At 47.3% G+C, this 24,536-nt stretch overlaps 2 protein-coding genes across 3 annotated transcripts in view; both read left to right on the top strand.

Moving 5' to 3' along the window:
* The first annotated feature begins 5,914 nt into the window (after positions 1-5,914).
* On the top strand, positions 5,915-13,919 carry LOC134012269 (kelch-like protein 20). 2 transcript variants are annotated; one of them, XM_062452032.1, is made up of 8 exons: positions 5,915-6,047; positions 7,888-8,039; positions 8,712-8,895; positions 10,473-10,616; positions 10,746-10,879; positions 11,429-11,640; positions 11,811-11,917; positions 12,283-13,919. In XM_062452032.1, the coding sequence occupies exons 2-8, from the start codon at positions 7,919-7,921 to the stop codon at positions 12,359-12,361; spliced, it is 981 nt and encodes a 326-aa protein (XP_062308016.1). In that variant the 5' UTR covers positions 5,915-6,047; positions 7,888-7,918; the 3' UTR covers positions 12,362-13,919. The 2 variants fall into 2 exon arrangements, with proteins under 2 accessions (XP_062308016.1, XP_062308015.1); XM_062452031.1 differs by lacking the exon at positions 5,915-6,047 and adding an exon at positions 7,076-7,307.
* Positions 13,920-14,409: 490 nt separating this feature from the next.
* The window catches only part of LOC134011882 (potassium channel subfamily T member 1-like), a 36,788-nt gene continuing 26,661 nt past the window's right edge, over positions 14,410-24,536 (top strand). Inside the window, 4 exon segments of the mRNA XM_062451392.1 lie at positions 14,410-14,824; positions 16,604-16,652; positions 17,367-17,455; positions 17,458-17,536. Coding sequence (XP_062307376.1) covers positions 14,794-14,824; positions 16,604-16,652; positions 17,367-17,455; positions 17,458-17,536 — 248 coding nt within the window. The 5' untranslated portion in view covers positions 14,410-14,793.

The following is a 24,536-nucleotide window of genomic DNA, read 5'->3' on the forward strand; positions in this document are numbered from 1 at the left end:
TGACAGCTTCATGCTCTGAGGGAACATGTAAATCATCCCTACAATTTGTATCTAAAATTCAGCATTTCGGGACAGATGTTTATGTGTTTATGATATTCAGCCAGCACTGAAATTACATTTCTGGCTTTAAAACTGTAACATGGCAATCGAGTAGACCCTAGTTTAGACTAAAGAGAATAAAGTAGATCCTAGTTTAGAGAATAGAGTAGACCCTAGTTTAGACAATAGAGAATGAAGTAGACCCTAGTTTAGACAATAGAGAATGAAGTAGATCCTAGTTTAGAGAATAAAGTAGACCATAGTTCAGACAAAAGAGACTAGAGTAGACCCAAGGTCTGGATCCTGGATGGTAATACCAGCAGTAGACCACTAGAGGGCAGAACTGTCTCTTAACTCCGTGGTGTTGAGCTGTGGTTGCCTGCTGTCTCCAGCCTCTATCCACGCTCCGTGACTAATGATCTCCCTCTTCTGTAATCCCGCATCAACTGTTCCTGCCATCGAGAGCACTAAAGCTAAAGCAGCGTTAGAGACTCATGTCACGGAGCAGTCGGCAGGCTTGCGCCAGACTGTACTGCCCCCGGGGGCTGCCCCCACAAACAGCACCATAGAGCAGCCTGGAAATATCCTCAAGCAGCAAAATCTGTCTTTATGATACAGGGAAACCTGACAACTACGTAGGTGGGGAACTGTCTACTACATGCTCAAGATAATAGAGCATATTTGAAACACTATTGGTTTACAAACACGCACATACATATATGTTACCTTAAAAGGCATATGTGCACACAGCTTTCTCCTGGAGAAAGAACAACATAGTTGGGGAGTCAGGTGGCTGAGCGGTTAGAGAATCAGGCTAGTGATGCGAAGGTCGCCAGTTCGATTCCCGGTCATGCCAACTGACGTTGTGTCCTTGGGCAAGGCACTTCACCCTACTTGCCTCGGGGGAATGTCCCTGTACTTACTGTAAGTCGCTCTGGATAAGAGCGTCTGCTAAATGACTAAATGTAAATGTAAATAGTTAGAAACTCTTGACAAATCCCCTGGCCCTAGCCTAACTTTACCCCTGATAGGACAGAAAGATATATCAGAGCAGGACAGGGCATGAAAGATTTGTGTAAATCTTTAAGATTTTCCCCCTGAGTGTCTCATTCAGTATGATCCCCACTCTCGATAAACTACACTGTCTCCATCTATCAGCCTGTCATGGTTACCTTAGTAACAATAAAATCCAACAGGTTTAAGGTTGACTGCGAAAGATGTATTCTTCTTTAGTACAGTGGCAATAAGCATGCTATGATCATTTGCTTCTGTTGTGGGAATCAAAGCTGCCTTCATACATGATATTGATGCAAGCTTCTGTCTCTGTTTAGATTCATCGTGTCAGTAGTGATTAGATTTTCAGGAAATGTGGGACCACATACAGTGCTATTGGTGGTATAAGCTCATTTCTTACATCCATTACAGTGGCATTCTCATGACAGAGTTGGACTAGTGATTGTATCACTGTCCTGTACCTGACCGAAGTTTCCATGATAGCAGACACCATGAAGGTAACCCTGCACTTGGTCCCAGCTCAGATACTGTAGCTCTAGACTTCTTCAAAGGGGATTTCTTACAAAGAGGAATTTGGAAGACAGTAATCTACAATTGTAGACTTCATTCACACTTAACTATTGTTTCGTTCGAGCACACGATATCTTGTATTAGATGCTGTACTAAAGCTATGGGAATTGTATTCCGTGTTACAAATATGCTCCGCCTACACACCAGAGGTTTGAAGGCCTGAATAAAGTCTGTACAATTCCCATAGAATGGTCTCCTTGGGTCTAACATTTACATTTACATTTAGTCATTTAGCAGACGCTCTTATCCAGAGCGACTTACAGTAAGTACAGGGACATTCCCCCGAGGCAAGTAGGGTGAAGTGCCTTGCCCAAGGACACAACGTCAGTTGGCATGACCGGGAATCGAACTGGCAACCTTCGGATTGCTAGCCCGATTCCCTCACCGCTCAGCCACCTGACTCCCTAACAGCCGTGTTCGGCGAGAACACAGGACAGGAAGAAGGTGTTCTTATGTAGCACAGGACAAGACAGCTGTTGTTCTCCTTGGTGCATAGAGGGAGCAGTCAGATTGTTGCTCCAGAGAGCTCGTGTTGCAGCATCTTGTCTCGCTACCAGCTGACCTGTCATCACCGGGGATAACTCATGCTGGCTTCCCTGGCAGCCTGGGTGAAGGTGATACTCTGCTGTCATAGGTGGGACTGATTTTTTTTTCTCCACCTACACAGTTTTTGTGACTAAGCTGGCTGTTTTCATGACAGAGTTAAAGATAGTCAAACAAAGCTTTCCTAAAACTTGACTTTCAGTTCCAGCTCACAGTATACATATGCAGAACACGTGTGGCATAATCCTATCTGTTTGGATGATATCATCTGTCCTTGATCCCTCACGACGAAGCCCGTGGGACTTGATGTTCCCAGGCTTTACGACCTGAAGATATTGTAGATCGTAAAAGATATCGTATTTTAGGGGCTCGACAAAGTTGCCTCTTGTCACCTTTTACGTTTTCGGAAAGTAAAATAAACAAAGAGATTCGATACAAACACACATTGTACTCTGCCAGGGTCATACAGGACAGTACATGCGTCTAACAATGTAAGAAGTGGCGTCGTATCCTGACTTTGTCCTCTTGTGTGTCAGCCGTTGGGGAAGGCACACCAGGGTTTTTACTACGTGAATGTGATCTGCTTTCTGGATCGAGTATCTTCGTACAGGGAGCGTTTGCGTCAGAGCATTTCTCAGCCATGCCTGTAGAACAGGAGTGAGGTGTCCTTTGTACCAACAGAAAGGAGGCTCATGGAGTACTTTAGCATATCTTTTCTCTGTTGTTTTTTATTATTTCATTATATCTGCCTATATCCAGGCTCAGATTATGGGGCTAGACATTAGACTGTCTATAGAGAAACGGTGGGGTTCGAATGATTTCACTGACCTGCAGTTTAAGAATGCTGCAGTGTTTTCCATGTGGCGCTTTGGATGATACCATTCAGACTGTCATGTACCAGCCTGTAATTAATGAAGGCTGTCTTGCATTAGGATTTCCGTCATCTCAGAGATGTTCCAAGGTTAGCACCTAGTTGACTAGATGGATGAGTTCATCTGATCTGGTGATATTGAGGCAGCAGAAGGGGATGTGCTCTCCAGTGACGACACAAACTTCCTGGAGTTCAACACGCTACGGAACTACGGAATAGCATTTTGTGCAGACTGAATCCTCATCGAGGAGAACGTTTGATGTGCCGGTGCGTGTATGCTAATGTATGTCATTGTGTGTGTGTGTGTGTGTGTGGGGGGGGGGGTGTCATTGTGTGTGTCTGCCTGCAAATTGATGTATGGGTGTCCAGATCAGGTGCTCCCAGATGGCGATAGATACTTCAGAGTACAACTAATTAGTACAGTTACAGAGCAGGTCAAAGATAAAGCATTCCCCAGAGGCGAAACCTAGAGCCCAAAATAACATGGCTTCTCTCGTGTCCCTGTGAGTCTCGGAGGGTGCGTCTCACGAGGGGACCTTTCGTCACGTCTTTATGTTATGACTCATGTGATTGGCACCGAGGCCCAAGGCACAGCAGGTGGGCTGGGGGTGTGCTGGAAGGGTCTGGTGGAGGGGGGGGGGCTGGGCGGTTGAGGGCTGCAGGGGATGGTTGAAGGGGGCTGGAGTCCAGCCAAGGAGCTCTTAGGATAGTCGTCTGCGTGGGTCTTTCCTCACGATCGCCACCACACCACTGCTTGTGATGCAGACGTTACCATTCTGTGACTGGAACACCTACTGCACAGATGAGCCATCTGTTCTGGAACTGAGTCAACTTGTGAGTTAGGAGTTAAGTGTTAAAAATGGTAGTGCATCATTTTGTCAGAACTTAGACGGAATCTGGATACATTGACTGGCTTTTACTTAGCTGAAGCACCTTTTAACCCTTGTGTTATCTTCGGGTCATTCTGACCCATCAGTCATTGTGACCCACCGTCGTATTGCGACAACTTTACCGCATACAAAAACAAAGTGAAGCATTTTCTTTTAACCGTTGGGCTGTCTCAGACCCCCCACATTGCGAAGGTTAAAATATATTTTTTTAAATTTGTTTTTGTATTGGGTAAAATTGGGTAAACACAACGATGGTTCGTTATGAACCTTTGGGTCATGTGACCCGAAGGCAGCACAAGGGTTAAGGGTTTGAAGTAAGATTTGCACCTATTAAAATACCACAGTCTTGTGACTAATGCCAAGGTTTCCATTACTGTGGTAGCACTGACAAAGTATCAGACACAAACCTAGTACAGCTGCATACAGACCTAGTCCAGCTATAGACACACAAAGTACAGCTGGATACAGACATAGTCTAGCTATAAACACACATAGCACAGTTGGATATAGACCTAGTACAACTCTTTCCAGGACAGACATCTGACCTTTACTTCGCTTACCATTCGTCAAGCTTACATTTAAATGTAGTCATTTAGCAGACACTCTTATCCAGAGCGACTTACAGTAAGTACAGGGACATTCCTCCGAGGCAAGTAGGGTGAAGTGCCTTGCCCAAGGGCACAACGTCATTTTTGCATGGCCGGGAATCGAACCAGCGACCTTCTGATTACTAGCCCGATTCTCTAACCGCTCAGCCACCTGACTCCAGAAAGCAAGCTTATATGTGAGCCATGATCTCACCACATATTTAGCATCATTACAACACACACACACACTCTAAACACACACAACACACGCACACAAAACACACACACTCTACACGCACACACAAATACTCACTCGCACACACACGTACACTAACACGCACTTCCCCTACAGTCGTGTGTACACAAACACACACACAGGTAGAGTAGTCTTGCCACCTGTGCTGCCTCTTGGCCCCCCTCTTGCATGGCTTCCCACAGAGAAACAACAAGCTGCCAAACATTTCAACGGTTCCATCTGGCATAATCTGAGTTTCCTCTCGTCCCTGAATCAGTGACACAGAACGTGTCACCTTTCATCACTGCTGGATGCTGTAAAACAATTCTTAGTCACTGTCACTTCAAGCCTTCCATTCCCAGGAAAACAAGTGCACAGCCCAATGTACTTTGATTCTAGACCATTGTTGTTGATGTGATTCTGACGTTGTTATCCTCTACCACACACCTGCTCCAAAACACCTGAACACATCAACAACACCTGAAGACATCAACGACACCTGAACAGCTCAGCAACCCCTCGACAACCCCTCGACAACACTTCAACCTCTCGACAACACCTTGACAACACCCCGACAACCCCTCGACAACCCCTCGACAACCCCTCGACAACCCCTCGACAACACTTCAACCTCTCGACAACACCTTGACAACACCCCGACAACCCCTCGACAACCCCTCGACAACACCTCAACCTCTCGACAACACGTTGACAACACCCCGACAACCCCTCGACAACCCCTCGACCCCTCACCCCCAAACTTCTGTCCCTCCTCTTCGACTGGAGAGGTTTCAAAAACACACAAAAACATCCCCAAACACCCCGCAGAAGCAAGCAAGGGTTCTCTGACTCTTAAAAGCAACCACCACCTTGACAGACACCACCTTCACCAGCTACGCCCCTGAAAGGCTAGCTCTACGATGGCGCAGGTGGGCGGTGTTTATGCTGGGGAGCGAGATTAACCAGTTCAACTCGGTTACACGACCATGAAATGTACGTGCCAGCGTTTATGTCCACCAACCTTTGGCCTCCCGAAAATGCTGCCAGCTTTACGATGTAGGGGCCTGCCAAGACTGGGCCAGAACCATTAGTGGCCCTATTAAAGGACTTGAGGAGCTATTTGATGCTCATTACAGATTCTGGTCTTGAGTAGAGGACAGCTTCAGTGAGGGAATATCTGAACTAGCAAATACTAAGGCATAGGTAAAAGAAAAGAGAAATCGACCAATTTGAACCCTAAACCTGCTGGATTACCATAAAGGCCTTGTTGATCAATAACCAGAAGGAGCTGTCGGCTGGTGAGTGTTTAGGTTATTTGAATTCAAAATAAATTCATAAATAATCCAGGAGTAGGGCATTTCTCCTTTCCGGACACATTCCCAGTTATTGTATTTTAAGAGTGTTTTTTTTAAGAGGGCTGTAACGAGACATTCCCAGACTAGGCTAGTAACGTGTTTATTTTATTTTTTTACGAGGTGCTTTGTAAAGTCAATGGTCTCAGCTCTGTATATTTTATATTTATTTAGTCCTTTAATAACTGAGATACATTTGTATTATGCTTGAAAAGCTATGAAACCGCCTTCAAGACTTTTAAAATATAGGAAATATAGACGTTGATGTGAGAACTCAACCATCTGCACACGTTGTAAATCTTTCGCCGTCCTCAGGAACAGACAAATATGGATTCATCGCTACACGCAGTGCCTCTCTCTTGCACTCAGTCTTAAGAAAGCTTAGGCATTTCTGCCATCACAGACTTGTAGACACGCAGGTCAGAGGTGTTGAGACGTGAGCTGGTTGAGGATGGGGAGTGAGAGGTGGACAGCCAGAGCTGAAAGGGTTTGTACTGGTTGAAACAGACGAGCTGATTGGGCCAGATATGTACAAGAGGATCTGATAGGGTTACGTTTGTACCAGAGGAGCTGATAGGGTGACGTCTGTACCAGGGGATGGAGCCCTCGGGGACAGCGGGACTACTCATGTTTCCCCACTGGGGAGGCCTCTGTACTGTCCCTGCCTGGCTGGACGGATGACTGTCCGCACACACACACACACACACACACATCCACACGCACACGTTCCAACACACGCACACATCGTTTGAATACAATAATGCATTCTTAACACTATTAAACAAAACCCCAGTCTACACAGTGAATCCCCGTCCAGGCAGCGCGCTCTACCGAGAGAGAGTGAGAGTTCTGAGGGGTTCCTGCTAAGAAGAGATTTCAATGTACCTGTTCTTGTACTTCTTGTTCTTGTACTACAAATGGCAAAGAAACCTGAAACTTGAAAACGTGGAACTCGAGTCTAGGCTTCCTGGGGGCTCGTGGATGAGTAAACCAGGATGGCATACTGAAGTTGGTGTGTGGCCAAGGGGTGGAGGCTAGTCTCCATCCAGCTCGGTGGATGTCAGCTGGTTCTATAAGATAGACCTCGGGCTCTCAGTAGTGGGCTGTATGTACTGCTGCTGATAAGACTGAGACGGAGACTGACCAATCCCACCGGGAGAACTGAACAGACCGCATAGGAGATATGGGGGTGTACAATGAACAAGGGTACTGGAGTATGAGAGGGTCTGTTTGTGTGGGCTGTGGTGAAGGTATATGCCTATTGGTAATTATCTTCGTCATCGCTATTATCAGAGTGTGTGCTGTGCGGAACAGGGACAAGTGTTTCTGGACGGGAGAGGTGTGACGAGTGAATTGTTTGTTAATCGTCTTTTATATGTATAGGCTAATATTAAAATAAGATGAAGAAAATGTGTCCTCAATAGTGAATTGCAACTCACCCCATTGAACTGAAAATAATGATTGTATCATGTTTTGTGTTTCTGTGTGTCTGTGTTTACTCTTTTGTGTTTCTTTGTGTCTGTGTTTAATCTTTTTAGTGTTTCTGTGTCTGTGTTTACTCTTTAGTGTTTCTGTATTTCGTCTTCAGTTTTTCATTATGAGCTTCAGTGTTTCTGTGTTTCAGCTTCAGTGTTTCTGTGTTTCAGCTTCAGTGTTTCAGCTTCAGTGTTTCTGTGTTTGTTTCTGTGTTTCAGCTTCAGTGTTTCAGCTTCAGTGTTTCTGTGTTTGTTTCTGTGTTTCAGCTTCAGTGATTCAACTTCTGTTTATCTGTTTGCTGGTGATCTAGGGAAGCTTTGGGGGAGACAGACTCCAGTGTCATGCTGCCCAAAGGGACGAGTAGGTTCGGCCGTCGCCATGACACCCACGGACCTCTCGCCCTTCGCAGGAAGGGCTGCAGACTTCCACCTAAAGACATATTCAACGACACAATGTACATAGGTCAGTGGTAGACATCTTCTGAGGTCTGAGACTATGACATTTTGTGCTTTACTTGCATACTACTCACATTGCAGGGGTACTTAATTAGGAAAAATAGTTCGAAAGACTGACTGATTATGACAATGAGAAATGTGTCAGGCAACTGGCTAGCACCAAGGGATTACGTGTTCATAAAGCTGGCTGGCACCCAAGGATATGTGTTCAGAAAGCTGGCTAGCACCAATGGCTAAGTGTTCAGACAGCTGGCTAGCAATATTGGATAAATGTTCAGACAGCTGGCTAGCACCAAGGGTTAAGTGTTCAGGTTGCAGGCTAGCTCAAGTGTGCAGGCTAAAAGAGAAGAAGGCATCCATAAATCCTCCCAGCCTCAGAAGGTTCTAGCCTCTAGCTGGTATTTCAGGAGGAGGGGGGTTCTGATGACGGTCTAAAATAGATGTGAAATTCTCCATCTTATCTTATGTGTTGAAGAGGAGAACACAGGTGTGTGGGTGTAAAAGGGTCATGTGACGATAAACGATCCTCCAAGATCCGATGCTGGTTGTTATTTGGCAAACAACAAACCCGGTATCATGCTTTGTAGATTTCAAAGCTCCTATAGGGCGAAACGTATTTGATACTTACAGCATGTTGACACTGATGAGGGTCATGTTGTTCCCCGGGGGTTGTGTGCAGTTGGGGGCTGGAGCCAGGAGGACCCATCGTGCCCTGTGGAGCAGTTCTTTCCTCAGTACAACGAGTGGCGGATGATGGCCTCCATGGTCCAGCACCGTGGGAACGCGGCCGTGGGCACCCTGGATGGGAAGGTCTACACTGTGGGCGGAGAGGATAACGTTTCCTGCTTCAGCAGCGTGGAGAGGTGAGTCGGGCGGAGAGACGCGGCCCCTCTGAGGCGACGCGTTGCGCTCGGCGAGGGCGGGAATAGTGAGACGGTCATGAGCGATAAGACACATAACACATGCTGTTGCAACTCCACTTGAAATAACTTGGAATACTGACATGTTTGGGACTCGGATCCCTGTCAGCATAGTCGGACTATGGTAGAGTGCGAACAGGGAGTATGTGTGGGAGGGGGGGGGGGGCCTGGGGGTCTGAGAACTCGACGCGGGGGATCCCTGGAGCTGTAAGGTGCGGTGATAGATGTGGTGATGGATGGAGGGGGGGGGGGGTGTTCTCAGCTACCTGAGGCCCAGTGACAGTGCGCTGACACTGGGTAAGCCTTTGCTGTGGCATAGGGGATGGATGGTGGGTAACGTAAGGAGATAAAGTATAGCCCACCCTTCCAAACGTCTCCCACCACACTGTATCTATTTAAAGGTCTCGTAACTGCATACCATACGATTTTTCAAGGTCTAGCCAGCTAGGAAACAACTAGCACTACACACTAGCAGTCTGGTAAGCTAGTACACTATGATCAGAACAGTTCAGTAGTAGACATTATAGAACAACAATAGACCGCTAAACACTGCAGAGCAGTAAAGAGGGCAGTAGAAAACAGCAGAGGGTAGTAGAGTGCTGTAGAAAACCGCAGAGGGCAGTTGAAAACAGCAGAGGGCAGTTGAAAACAGCAGAGTGCAGTTGAAAACCGCAGAGGGCAGTAAAAAACAGCAGAGGGCAGTTGAAAACAGCAGAGGGCAGTAAAAAACAGCAGAGGGTAGTAGAGTGCTGTAGAAAACAGCAGAGGGCAGTTGAAAACAGCAGAGTGCAGTTGAAAACCGCAGTGGGCAGTAAAAAACAGCAGAGGGCAGTTGAAAACCGCAGAGGGCAGTAAAAAACAGCAGAGGGCAGTTGAAAACAGCAGAGGGCAGTAAAAAACAGCAGAGGGTAGTAGAGTGCTGTAGAAAACAGCAGAGGGCAGTTGAAAACAGCAGAGTGCAGTTGAAAACCGCAGTGGGCAGTAAAAAACAGCAGAGGGCAGTTGAAAACCGCAGAGGGCAGTAAAAAACAGCAGAGGGCAGTTGAAAACAGCAGAGGGCAGTAAAAAACAGCAGAGGGTAGTAGAGTGCTGTAGAAAACAGCAGAGGGCAGTTGAAAACAGCAGAGTGCAGTTGAAAACCGCAGTGGGCAGTAAAAAACAGCAGAGGGCAGTTGAAAACCGCAGAGGGCAGTTGAAAACAGCAGAGGGCAGTTGAAAACAGCAGAGTGCAGTTGAAAACCGCAGAGGGCAGTTGAAAACAGCAGAGGGCAGTTGAAAACAGCAGAGGGCAGTTGAAAACAGCAGAGGGCAGTTGAAAACAGCAGAGGGCAGTAGAGAAGAGCACCGTGCAGTTGAGAACCTAGACTAGAGGGCAGTAGAGTGTAGCACACATGAACCGCTTTCTGCCCAGAGAACAGCAGTGCCATTTTGGAAACAACGGGGGGAACTAACCCTAGCTGTACTGTATAGCATGAACATCACTGCAACTCTGCCTCCCACCCCCCCCCCCCCCCCTCCAGGTATGACCCCGACACCGACAGCTGGAGCAGCGACGTGGCCCCCCTGAGTAGCCCCCGCAGTGGGGTGTGTCTGCTGGAGGCGGACGGACACCTCTGGGCCTTTGGAGGCTTCGACGGCATGGCTGCGACCAACACGGTGGAAAGGTGTGTCAAACGGCCGTCCTCTCGCGCCGCAGGTTGACAGGGTGAAGGGAAGCACGCACAGTGGGGAAAAAGGCATGTGGTCACACTTACCGGACTCCAGGTGCCTTCTCTTATCTCTCCCTCCCGGAGGTATGACCCCAAGATGAACACGTGGAAGAAGCAGGCTCCGATGCAGTCGAGGCGCACCAGGGCGGCCGCGGCCGTGCTGGACGGACACCTGTACGTGGTCGGAGGAAGCGACGGAGACATGCCCCTCGACTCAGGTGGGAGAGGATAGGGGAAGCTCTAGTCACCATCCACAATATCGGTCTTGTCGATGTATTCTGCGGGCGAGACGCCCTTATCATCTTAGCTGTACAGACTACAGGTATCTATTTTCATGCAGTCTGTGAGAATTCATTAAGTCTGACAGCACTTATAATATGTCTCGGTCGAACATGACCTTTTATTACACACACACACACACACGCAGACTCACACAATATTTGTGCTGGCTGAGGCTGCCAAAGATAAATGGTGTGTGTGCTGTACTACCACTTGTTCGGGCCTATTTCTGTCTGTGAGAAGAAAAACAAAGAAGAATTCCCATAACCTATTTTAGTCTACATGTTGTACCCTTACCAGATGCTTTCCAGGAACCAACACAAACCTTAGAGTCTGGATGTTTACATTCACTCAGGAACCAAGACAAAATCAAGCAAAAAAAAGCTCTCCAGACTCAAAAATAATATTAGAAATGTTGCGATGTATGCCTGTTTTTCCTCCAAACCACAGTCAGTCAACCTTTTTCTTCCCTGTGTGGTGTTTCCCAGTGGAGTGCTACAACCCAGTGGATGGGACCTGGGCTGTGTGCCCCCCCATGTTGAGCCCCAGGGAGAACGCCGGCTGCGCCGTGTTCCTGGGGCGTCTCTACGTGGCGGGCGGCCGCGACGAGCTGCTCCTGGAGCTCAGCGCCGTGGAAACGTATGACCCGGAAACCCTGAGATGGACCCCGGTCAAACGCATGAGGTCCAAGAGAAACAACGTGAGTGTCTGGGTGTCTAAAGCACACACACACACACACACGCAGAGATACACACACACTGTGACACACACATACAGATACACACGCGCACGCACACAGATACACCCACACACACTCCAGAACACACCCACCCACACACACTCACTGACAGCCCTCGACGTGTTCCTCAGGTCTCTCTGATGGTGTTCAACGGGACGTTGTTGGCAGCAGGAGGCTCTGATAACTTCACCAACCTGAAAACTCTAGAAGTGTACAACCATGAGACGAACACCTGGAGGTAAGATGCTCCTGGGCACCAGGATAGAGGGCATGTGAAGAACACGTGTGCGGTATGACACGGCTAGGCTACGTGTGTAGGACACGGCTAGGCTGTAGGACCCGTGTGTACAGTATGACCTGGCCAGGATACAAGTGTAGGACACGCGCGTACAGGACGACATGGCAAGGATCCAAATGTAGGACACTTGGGATTCTGCTAGGCAGAGGGAGAGACTGTTGGCTCCTACGCCACTCCCATTTCCACAGTTTGAGTTCTCAGCATCAGTCTGATGAACTAGGCTCATGCAGTTTACATGCATTAAAGGTGTCTATTAAAGACTACAACTTCGCTTATTGTCGTTTTCTGACACCTTCTGTTTGCAGACACTTTGGGAGCATGAAGACCAAGCATCCAGGAGGCCAGGTCGCCATCTTGAAAAGAGAGGAGGGGTACCTTCTCTGAACCGTCCAAACACCGAACATGGCTGCATGAATCATCAAATCAACGTTTATTTTGTTTCAGACCTTTTTACAGGCGATGTTCCAGAGGTCTTCAGATTTGTCCATAAGATGACTGCAGAATAAGGCACAAATGCGTCATGTAAATATGTTAGCACACAATGTCATATGCAGAAATGTCTGTATAGTTTGCCAAATCCAACAACTGCCCCGTTTGAACTAATCACTGTATTTATTGCTGTAATAATTGATATTGATGGGATGTCCACTGGGATAGACAGTCATGAAACGTGTTGAGAATAGTAACACTTGTACCAGGAAGTAAGCAGGTTCCACCGGAAGTGAGGAAGATGTCAGTGAGCTGGTGAGGCAGCTAAAGGTGAAACAGGAAGTACTAATACTGTCATGGTGCTAACGTGTCACATGGTCTGGTGTGTTCATGGTTACGGTAGCTGCATTGTCATGATATTATCATTGTAAATACAGTATATTAGATTTCTGTGTTGACAAATGTTTGCACAAGTTTGTCTGTGTGTGTTAGGCTGTGGTGTTCAACCCTGGTCCTCAAGGCCCACTGTCCTGTATGTTTCCCTGCTCTAACACACCTGATTCATATGAATGGTTGCTATCAAGCTCTGCAGAACAGAAACGACCATTCATTTGAATTAGGTGTGCTGGATCAGGGAATCATCTAGAACATACTGGGCACTTATGACCAGGGTTGAAGACTACTGTCTTAGACAAATGTATGACCATTATACAGGATGTTGGCTGTACTGTACAGGAACTTACATCAGTATTTGGCAGTGGCAAGGTAAACAGTGCTACAGGCTAACATATGACAGTATCAAGTGGAGTCAGTTGGAGCTAAGATGCAAAGACAGATACAGGAAAGATTACTGATTTTTTTCGCCTGGGAAAGTGAATTTGGGTAATCTGGGACATTGGGTAATGTGGGACACCTAAACTCCAGAGCGTTTTCTTCCCTGCTATGACAATGTCAAGTCCACAGAACTTTTACCCTAGGTTTAGCATGGATGTTATGTGACTGAAATCACAAAACGTGATTGGGGGGTGTCACAGAAAGGGTCAGGGTCAGTCAATAAAGTAGCTCCGATGAGAAAATGAATGCAAAAAATGTCCCAGATTATTCGAATTCACCCTACTAAATAGTTAGACGATATGAATGACGCATACAACAGCATTCCCCAGAGCTTTGAGAAAAACGTACGGAATTCATGTCGGAGAGGGCTGTCTTGCTTCTGATGTAACTGCAGCGTTTCTCTCTCTCCATTTATCCCTCTTTCTTTCACCCTGTCTCACCCCACCTTTCTCTCTCCCCCTCTCTCTCGACTGAATGGATTTCTTTCTGCTTCTTGTTAAGACTCAGGGAACATGTTTACTTTGCTGAGGACAGGATGGTTAGAGGCATGTAGAATTAAAGATGTAGGTCGAGAATGATGTTAAGATCGTAGCACCTGAATGACATGTACTGTACAGTACATAATCAACCATGGTAAAGTTGCAATCCGATTAAATTCTGATTTATTCTGTGAGCTCTATACCTGTGGTTGTATGTATCATTGGTTAGTCATCTGTTATTGTGTTTTGGTGCTGCGCTAAAAGTAGCCTACACATTTATTTTGTGGATCTCCATGCACTTTGTATTTACATCAACAACACTTAATTCACACGGCAGAAAGTTTGCAATTTACCTCAATTTCATCAGTGAGCTTTAACAGAATAGGCTATATTAAAATAGCATAATTTCATCCCATCAAAAGGTCAAGCTGTTCAGGCCGGTAGAATAGGCTACACATATTGCTGTTGTTTTCGAATATTTTCATCGCTGTCCCCCGTGAAACAGTTTCCTGTAAAAGGTTTATGATTATATAGCCTGTCCATTAGAATCGGTTTTAATTGCCCTCGTGGGCACATTTAACAGAAGGTAATTTCAAGGTTGACCGGTAGATGGCCGTTGGTCCATGTAGTCATGGATGTGTTTCGTGCGTCCTCCCGTTCCGTTCAAAACACACGGGGGAGAGAGCCAGTGCTGTCACAGCGGATGAAGCCTGGAAGAACCGCTACCGCTGACTATGTTTGCTTTTCTAAATGTCTTTAGCTTGTTAATGTTTGCATTCAAGAACATGTCAACTTCAATTAGCCTTTCATTACGAAACAAGAAGATTAGGATGTTTTCTTCTGATACAGCCTTGGTTCTAACTACCCATGAAACGTAGAGGATGCTTGCATTATATTCACCGCGTTCCGGTGTTGGTCGACCGTCCAGTGCCTTTAGTGGACTCAAGTGTGATTTTTTCCCCACGAGGAAGTAGCATCCGCTAACACTTTTACATCGAAAATATCCTGTGTGATCTGCTGGGGCGGCATAGACTATGACCAGCGAATGTTTTCTCAATAATACGTGTGCTGACCATGATGGGACCGCGGATACAGAACGAGCCAGGTAAGTCGCTCTGGAAGGTGGTGGTTGAAGGCAACCTGACCGAAGTTGATGCGATGCTTTGTTGATGTTGTTGCCTTTAGACGTAGATTAATCAACTTTCAACAGGGTCGTTGATGTTGTATAGATTTACTTTATAGGCTATTATGTTATAGATTTACTTTCTGTAATCTAAAGTAAACCTATAAGTTATACTTCATAACTGATGGAGGTGTGTGCATTTATCGATTGTTTTGTCCTTCTGAGTTGAACAATTATTCACACTTCCTCCTCTTTCCCCGTATCTAATGCAACTGCCTGGCATCTTCTTTTGTTTATATTCAACCAAGTGTAACTTTCAGGTAGGGATTATATAAACGGATAAGTGATTGAGTTTGTTCACATCATTCAGAGATCCATAGAGTCACTTGGTGTGAGGTGGTGAGGTGTTCTGGGCACGTCCCACTGGGAAGAGGCCCCGGGGAAGACCCAGGACACGCTGGAGGGACTATGTCTCTCGGCTGGCGGAAGTGGCCGGGGAGAGGGAAGTCTGGGCCTCCCTGCTTAGGTTGCTGCCCCCGCGACCCGACCCCCGGATAAGCGGAAGATGATGGGATGGGATGGGCACTTGGTGTGAGCTGAACGTATCTTTAATCCATCTGTCAGTTTTATTGTTGCATCTAACGACGTGTTAGGTACTAGTCCTAACTGCTGTAAGTGAAAGGGATCGCTAAAAGGATGCATCCACTTTCAGACCATCTCTTTAGACCCCCCTCCAGCCTCCACCAGCCTCCACCAGCCTCCCCCTCAATCACTGTTCATCCCCTCTACTCTCCTACCCTCCGTAGAACTACTCACTCCTGCTCGGTGACCACATGGCCCATCATTATCACGCAGCCTCTGTGTTTCTCCGCTCGTAATGGCTGGCCGACACTCATCCTCCCCCTCAACTGTTCTCCTTCATTATCCCCCTCTCCCCCTCTTCAGCCCACGCGTGTCATCGCTGTGGGTGACGAGGGTCTCCGCTGAGAAGGTATGCAGGGGGACGCCCAGGGTGTCGGAGGTGCCCGACTAAGTGTGTCACGTTCCCGCCCACATGGCCCTGCACTCGTCACCTGCATCAAGTCATTACCCACTTATATACCTGCTGGAGAGCTTAAGAGAGGAGCTTCATGGGGAGGAGCTATCTGGCGCTTCAGCTGGTACATCATCTGGTTCACGCATTGGACGATGTCACTGTGACATGGATGAACGTCCGGATGAATCACCACCCTGTGCAGATTGAAATCCCTCCCCTTCTAAGCGGTGCGAGCCGGGAGAGAAAATCCATTCTCGCGTGGTTCTTATTCCTGGAGCCCTCACTTTGCCAATTTGTTGAGGAATCATGCGGTCTCAAAGACTGCATGAGGACTCTTCATACTGGCTGTTAGAGGATGTTGGTGGTCCCCCCCCCCCCTCCCCCCCCCCCTCCCCCCCCCCCCTCTCCCCCCCCCCCCATCCCCCCCCCCCGAGGGACTGTGGCTGGTGTTATCAGGCTGTAGAACTCTTGTATGGCAGGAGAGGACACTCAGAGGAATGACTCCAGTGTCTTGTCCAGGCCATCACAGGTGTCAGAGGAGATGCAAGCTACACATGTAATCATGTAATGATATGTGTTTGACTGTCTTACGCTCTCTCTCTCTCTCTCTCTCTCTCTCTCTCTCTCTCTCTCTCTCTCTCTCTCTCTCTCTCTCTCTCTCTCTCTCTCTCTCTCTCTCTCTCTCTCTCTCTCTCTCTCTCTCTCTCTCTCTCTCTCTCTCCAAGAGGCAACCATGAGTACAACAGGTCAATCTTTGAGTTCCCATGGTGACAGGTAATTTTCCGCCTCTTAGTTTATTGAAATGTGACATTTGACTGATAAGGAAATTAGTGCATACAGAATCTAAATGTAGGAGTCAAGTGTGCTGGAGCCAAGTGTGTATGAACCAAGTGTGCAGGGGGTTCTTCTAGCTCTGTATCGGTTGGTGCACTACTGTCTCGCTTGGTGCACTACCTTAGGTTTTTAATTATTTGAGTTCTATTTACAAACAGGTTTGTCACAGCCTACTGAGCAGAAGAGACCGAAATGAGTTGCATGGATTACAGTAATGTGATTTATTCCCACGGCACAAAGGGTTCACGATGATCTAATATTCCAATTCTGACGTCTGTTGTTTAGTGCTTTAATGCAAAACTGACTCTGCCTTCCTTCTTTTGAAGCTGAGAATGAGTATCTCCTGCAACATAAACTGCAGCAGGTTCTTTATTGGTGACATGGCCGCTATTGTTCCATAAAGCCTGCAGGGCTGCTGCCAGTATTTGTCGACACAAACGCTACCCTACAGCGTTTCATCCAGATGCAAACTGGATCTTTTAATTGGAATCTGGGGAGTTGTACGGCTTAATGAGTATAAAGATCGATCTAGCCTTGTACACTTTATCTTCGGTTCTTAAACCGAAGCTGTGTTTTTGCATGAATATTCCTCGTGTCACCCTGCTGGTGTGTGTGTGTCGTGTCACCCTGCTCGTGTGTGTGTGTGTATCCCAGATCTCCGGGGCCCTCGGAGGAAGTGCAGAACAACAGGAACAGCTCGGGCGTCCTCCTGGACATCTCGGCCCTCAGGCTGGCCGAGGTGGAGTCGAAGTCCCTCCTCTTCCTCCTCGCTACCGGTTCAGGGACCTGCTGCTGGGAGATCAGTCCTTCCACAACGACGACAGGTAGAGGCATACCTGGGTGTTTGTGTGTGTGTGTGTGAGTGTGGAGCGTCTCTGGTGGGGAGCTGTCCAAGGTGCTGGTTGGAAGGAAACGGATGGAGCCTGGTTCTGGTTGTTGGAGCTGTCCAAGGTGCTGGTTGGAAGGAAACATATGGAGCCTGGGTTCTGGTCGTTGGGAAAGAATATTCTGTCAACATCAGCAGCTGGTAACTGCCCGGGGGATTTCCACCTCACGGTGGATATTAACTTAACTTACATGGAAATGTTGGGTTCGACTCAGATTTGCAGCAGAGGCTGGTGCCTGGAGAGCTGAGGCTTGAATGTGTTTTCCCAGAGCATGACCAGAGATGATTAAAGTGGTTAATGTTCCTTCCTTACACCTTACCTCAGCAACATCATAAGCCTGGTGTATAAATGTTACTATGTTAATAAACCCTTAGAGTGTTGTGGATGTATGGAGTGTATAAGAAGGTGTTTTATAACAGTATCATATTTTCGGTAAGGCTGTATTTGTGTTCATTGTCGTTTTCTCAGCTGATATCTCATTCTGTCAGAAGGCTGCTAGTACATCTTATTACTCATTGGAAATATGCACAGGCTCCAAATTATCATTATTGTCTGTCCGACAAACATGGACATTTCAATTTGACTAGCAATAAAAGACACAATCAATTCCCAGCTTTATACTACTAATAAATTGTCGACTGGCCTATTTTGTATGTTATCTGTATCCAAACACATTTAACCTAACCTTCAGTAGAACCGAAGTATGACAGCCACACATAGATGATTATCTTGTAGATCAACTGTATGTCCATTACCTTGTAACCCCCCAAGGTGAAGCTTATGTAAACTTAGATGATGTTCACACTTTTCTCTCTCTCCTCTCTCTCTCTCTCTCTCTCTCTCTCTCTCTCTCTCTCTCTCTCTCTCTCTCTCTCTCTCTCTCTCTCTCTCTCTCTCTCTCTCTCTCTCTCTCTCTCTCTCTCACTACCCCCACTGGAAACTGCTGTCAGAGTGTTTTATAATCAAAGCTGTTCGCATCCACACATCACCAGTACTCGCCCTGGAAGTATTGTAAGGTTTTCCATTCTCCCTGGATATAGTGAGTTCTGCTGGTTATTTCTCCTTTCGATGACATTCTTTATATTCAGATTCACCTCGTCACCACTGTTTAAATCAAGAGCCAAATCCGCACAGAGAGAACTCTGAATTGTGGCAGGTGTCCGTCCCGTCTGCGTTGGTTTTTGGGGTAGAGAACAGGCAGGTGGCCAGCATAGCCGGTGACTGACCCTCAGGTCCGCTTGCGCTTTGGGGGGGTCGTTGTCCAGATTGATCCCAGGCTCGTTATCGAGGTTAATCAGGGAGGGTTGCTGGGCTACTTCCAGAGACATCCTTCATACTTCCTCTCCGCCCCACTTACAATGGCTCTAAAAGCATATCAGCCCGAATTGCTGGAGCTTTTTAGGGGCGTGTGGCACATTAGCGGGGACGAATGCAATTATGGTTTTGTTTTGATTTTTCTTGTTGTTGTTGCTGAAATGGACTGTTTCCAAGCTGCAGAGAAGAGGCAGAGGCTCACAGGCTCCAAAAGGACCCAGCGCTCCCCCTCCCCCATCTCTGTAGACGCCTCTCTCTCTCTCTCTCTCTCTCTCTCTCTCTCTCTCTCTCTCTCTCTCTCTCTCTCTCTCTCTCTCTCTCTCTCTCTCTCTCTCTCTCTCTCCTCTCTCTCTCTCTCTCTCTCTCTCTCTCTCTCTCTCTCTCTCTCTCTCTCTCTCTCTCTCTCTCTCTCTCTCTCTCTCTCTCTCTCTCTCTCTCTCTCTAGACACCCAGGCTGCCGGTGAAGGTGGAGAAGGCTGTGTGTGTGCTTGGGAGGGGGGCGGTTGTGTGTGTGTGTGTGTGTATGTGTGTTTGTGCGCCGGCCCTGCTTGACACGCCTGTGCGAGGGGGTGATATTTCCCATCAGACATAGAAGCGAGCCGCACTTTTATGCACTTCGACGTTGACCGAAAACGGAACGAACAGCGGGGTGACGGGGCTGACTTCCGTCTTCCTCTGTGTGTGTAATCCAATTCGTCTATCCCTCTCCATTCCCCCGGTGCTGTCGACACTGCTGATGGATTAAGAGGGCTAACTGATGCTAAGAACAGCGAAATGGCCTCCAAATCGACCAAAACGGCTCTGAAACGGCTGAGAAGGAGAACCTTCTCCTCATCGCCCGACTCTAATCTCAGGTCTTTTCCCAGATCAGCTGAGATGTTCAAGGATTGTGTTCTAGCATGTTCTGAGTGGTTGCTCTTGGGGCCCAGGGACAGGACACCCACTGCTTTGACAGCTGTCTCTCTCTGTCGATGGCGTCCGGTGTCGTGTCGCCCAGCGTGGGGTGGGGGGGTGGGTGGGGGGGGGGGGGGGGGGGAAGCTGTGCGGACACTGGTCCAGGCAGAACTGGACAGACAGAGCCTGGAGTCTAGACCACAGGTTGCATTAGTCACCAAACTGGCGCCAGACCAACACAGATGAACCAGCAGTGAGTGGGATGCAGACAGATACAGCCAGAAGGGGCATCTGGGTGAGATGAGCTCTTAGTAGTACTGTGGTGAAACCCACTCTCTCAAACAGTGTGAGCATGTGTGTGCGTCTGCGTGTGTGTGTGTGTCTCTCTCTCTCTCTCTCTCTGCGTGTGTGTGTGTCTCTCTCTCTCTCTGCATGTGTGTGTGTGTCTCTCTCTCTCTCTGTGTGTGTGTGTGTGTGTCTCTCTCTCTGCGTGTGTGTGTGTGTCTCTCTCTCTCTCTCTGTGTGTGTGTGTTTACAGGGTCTGTAATGGAATCGGGAAATGGAAGCTGCTGCTTAAAAAGTGACGGTTGAGTGTGGTGGCCAATAGTTGTCTCCTGCCGTACATCCCCTACTGACATGTCCAGGGTGTGGACAGACCGGGTGGGCTCGTCCGTTTAGTCAGAAACTGTCAGGGGACAATTAAGGATTCGTGGCTTCCGATTGCTTTCCTTCCTCTTAGGTGCCTCGTGTCTTTGTGTTCGATGGATCCTGGTGCTTTTACGGCCGCATGTGCCACTCTAGTACTGTCTGTCTGCCAATTGAATTATCTGATTGGATTTGGCGCTGTCATGATGGGGAGGGGAGGGGTTAGGGGGCTCCGATAGAGGTCCTCGAGGCGGTTTTGACGATCGAGGAATGCCGTGGTTTCCCCGAGCGAGACGAGGCTTCCAAAGACAGTGCCCAATCACTTGAGTGGAAAAGCAGCCAATCGCCAGTCGCGATGGTAACTCCTTTACATGATGTTCAGTATGCCGTGCTTGTTTGGGTTTTATTTCCCTCGTCGTCACACTGGGATTTCAAGAAATGGAATGATTGCTTCTCAGGTAGAGAGGGGCGTGTGTTTGAGGTGATTCCAGCTTGGTGAAGCAGGATGTTTAGGATAACCACACCCTAGCTTCGGGAACAGTCTGCCCTCTTAGGAACAATAAAAGCAAGCGCAGGACATGAAAATGTATCGATTTCAATTGCATATTAAACAGCAGTAGCTCGCCCGTAAACAAATGAATTGATATGATATTGATTTGGTTTGTTGAATACACTTGAATGCACACATCATCTTATATAATATTATCTATTAGTATATTGCATTATGCTATATTCCTATGATTACAATTATTCTCATGTTCTATTGCTGTTGAATTAGTGCAACATGTCATTAGCTGGTACATTGTTGAAGTCTTCATTAAACAGGAGCAACATTAGCTGTGATGTTCCTGTTATGTTTAGTTTGAGTTGTTTGGCCTTGTTACACCCCATGGAGGACATTGAACAGCAACTCCGCTCAGTCTATCCTGTCGAGTGTTGTTTTATTTATGATAAGTATAGATGCTTATTCTGTCCTTATTGCCACCAGGGCAATGTTATTTCATAATTTCTAGAGGGGAGATTTAGCAAACCCAAAAGCGATGCTAAAAGTTGCATTTAAGAAATGGAATTTGCTGATATTTAGCTTGCTGTGTAATATTGCAGGACTCATGTGGTTCTATTAAAGAAGGCAGGCCTGTAGACCTGGCGTAACTATGGCATGTTGTCATGGCTGTGTCCATATGTGAGTTCAGAGTCCACATGAAAGAACACATTTTCTTTTTCCTGTGATTTATTTAGCCCTCAGGGTGGGTAGGGTCTCCAGGGTTGGGTTAGTGTGTGTCTGTGTGTGAATGTATGTGTGTGTGTATATGCCAGTGGCATTGGCCGGCCCTTTTCTCCTCTCTACTCTGGACATGTTATGTTGGAGGCAGCTGCTCCGCTAGCCAGAGGGGGGTGGAGTGTGTGTGTGTGTGGGGAGGGGGGGGGGCAGAATAGGCCAGGGGGCCATTCCTGCTGTGATGTGTTCTGACAGAGAAAACATTTGGCTCTCCCCTCCAATCTGCAGCGCAGAGGCAGGAAATGATGCGCAGCCTTATAGTGATTATTTCACGTTAGGGGCCCAGGTCCAAGCCCTGGGGCCCAGGAACATTCCCACTGACACGTCACTGTGCTGTGCTGCAATTCAAACACATCAAGGGAAAAATGTGGGTCGCTCTCCAAGTCTTTGTGTACGGCATCGAGTGTGGACTAGTGATGTTGTGTTGAGGTTTGTGTGGACTAATTACCAGTTTACAGCTGATAAGATTCGACCCCCCCCCTCCCCCCTCCCCCCTTGATAGATGTAAACACTATTTATGGGATGGATCGAGCAGTCACGTTTCACACTTGACTGCTACGACAGCGGTCTCACAACGGAGATCTCATCAGTGTGGGTGCCGTTCGGCGCCTGTAGTTCCCCCATTCCACCACACGGTGTCTCTGTGAGCTGCTCCACGCAGGCTGTGTGCATGGCCCTGGCCCTCTCTCTCGCCTCAGTCAGTCTTGTTCACCTTCATACATGTCGCTCACCTGTGTGCTCGCTGTCATCCTTTGTGGTGGCAGCTGTAAACTCCCAGGCGTCTTTCCAGTGTCGGATGCCGTTCTCCATCTTTACACACGCACACACACACACACATGTAAACACACACACACAGAGAGAGCAGAAGTGTAACAGACACCTTATTGTCACCTGCATAATATTTCAGTTTTTGGTTCGGTGAACATTATGTATTGTACTTGCATCCTTAATAGTAAGTGGATTATTCAATAATGTGTGTTATTCAAGTGTCATATTTCTGCTGCTTTAGACCGACACTAGATGAGACGTTTGGATGGTATTATGTGTTGGAGTGTGTTATCATTTTATGGCTACCAAGCAAATTCAAGAGACTGGAAATGACCATGGTAGTAAATAATGTAGCTCTCCTGGCATCAACCCTAACATCTTGCAAGTTATATAATTGGTGCAGCCCGTAGGCATGCCAAGACTGGTGGGTATGACTGAATGGTTGACGTTGGGATGATGACGTTTAAAGCCGAGTCGGAATGGGACTCCACAGTCTCCAAAGAATGGAGCGCTCAACCACGAGAGGAACGCTTGGTGCCTACATGACTTTGTCCTAGCAACAAGAAATGTAGAAGCGAAAGGATGCCCGTTCCTCCGTCTGATGGCAGTTCACAATGCGGCTTGCGGTCGTAGCCAATCTCTGAGACTCCGACTGGAGGAACATATTGGTTGATCTCGGCTGGTGGTAACCTGGAAGAGAGTGGTTATGGCAGGCGCCAAACTGACGCCGTCCCCTTCGGAGATAGACCCAGACGTCAAATCTGCGGCTCAGAAAACTCCTACCGAGCCGACCTGGGTTAATCCTGCCGTGCCGATACGGACCATGGGCTCTTTCGGGAGCGATACCGGCCAGAGGTAGCGCATGTTTCTAGTCTGACTTCGATAATAAGACCTGCAGCATCCTCGAAACACCAGCCTTTGCGATAACGGGAGTGCACGGCGGGAAAACTACTCCAATTGTTGATTATTAGCTTTTCTTAACTGCAAATATTGCCTATACGAAATTATCGATATTACAGTCCAACACATTATTTAAATATTCCACGGGAAAGACAAATGTATGGTGGACATAATGTTGCTTGCAGGGTGCTGTTTTCTTCGCTCAGCTTGTAACCCGACGCTGACAGATTGTATGCGCGTTTTATGATGATTTATTAGATAGGGAAGACTGATAGTAGGCTACAGTAGGCTACTAAGCAGGGGCAGAGCTGCTCAAATTGGATCCGTATTTTTCTGCCCTCCCCCTGTCAGTCAAATTCCTCCAAGAATCATTTGAGCTTTCCTGCAGTGCTCAATGCTTACATAAATCGGATGATGCTGCAGCACAGGGAGGTCTATATAAATCCATATTGCTTGTCCAGAATGTGTAGCATAATGGGTCAGTTGCTTCACTTGTTTAAACAGGTTGTGTTGATGACTTGCATTTTGCTGATGCCATTGACAGCATACGAATGATTTGATTCATTGTACATTGTTGTGTTTCCAATGCAAACCACAGGAGATTGGGTGTACACAGTACACCTGGGATTACACCTGCTGTAAACTCACGGCTTATTTGCAAATCAAATGAGTCATTTGTGAACTTTTTCATTGAGACGAGAGCAGTATTGGCATCGCCCAGTACCCCCCCACATTCATATTTGTTTACTTTGTCTTTTTGAGTTGTACAGCACACACACACACACACACATCGTCAACAGATTCCAGTTTACAAGTCTTCTGACAGCACCTGATGGCCTGATAGAATGATGATGTTTTCACCGAAAATGGCAATGTTGTGCTTTAATTAGATACTTTGGATGTGGAAGGGGTGGGGAAAAGGCTCTATGTTGGTGCAGGGTGTTCAGTCTGTCAATATATGTTCCCACAAATACATTTACCAGCTTTTTTTATTCATGGTGAGTCATCGGTTCTCCACGTTGCATCCATACCCATACCCATACCCGCACTGTGTACCTACATATTAACACGTCATTAAAACTGTCAAACGCGAACTGTGCACTTTAGGAATTTTCGCAGAGCTCATTGCAGTTTGAT

The sequence above is a fragment of the Osmerus eperlanus genome, chromosome 25 (genome assembly GCF_963692335.1).
Source record: "Osmerus eperlanus chromosome 25, fOsmEpe2.1, whole genome shotgun sequence".
Taxonomy (NCBI): Eukaryota; Metazoa; Chordata; class Actinopteri; order Osmeriformes; family Osmeridae; genus Osmerus; species Osmerus eperlanus.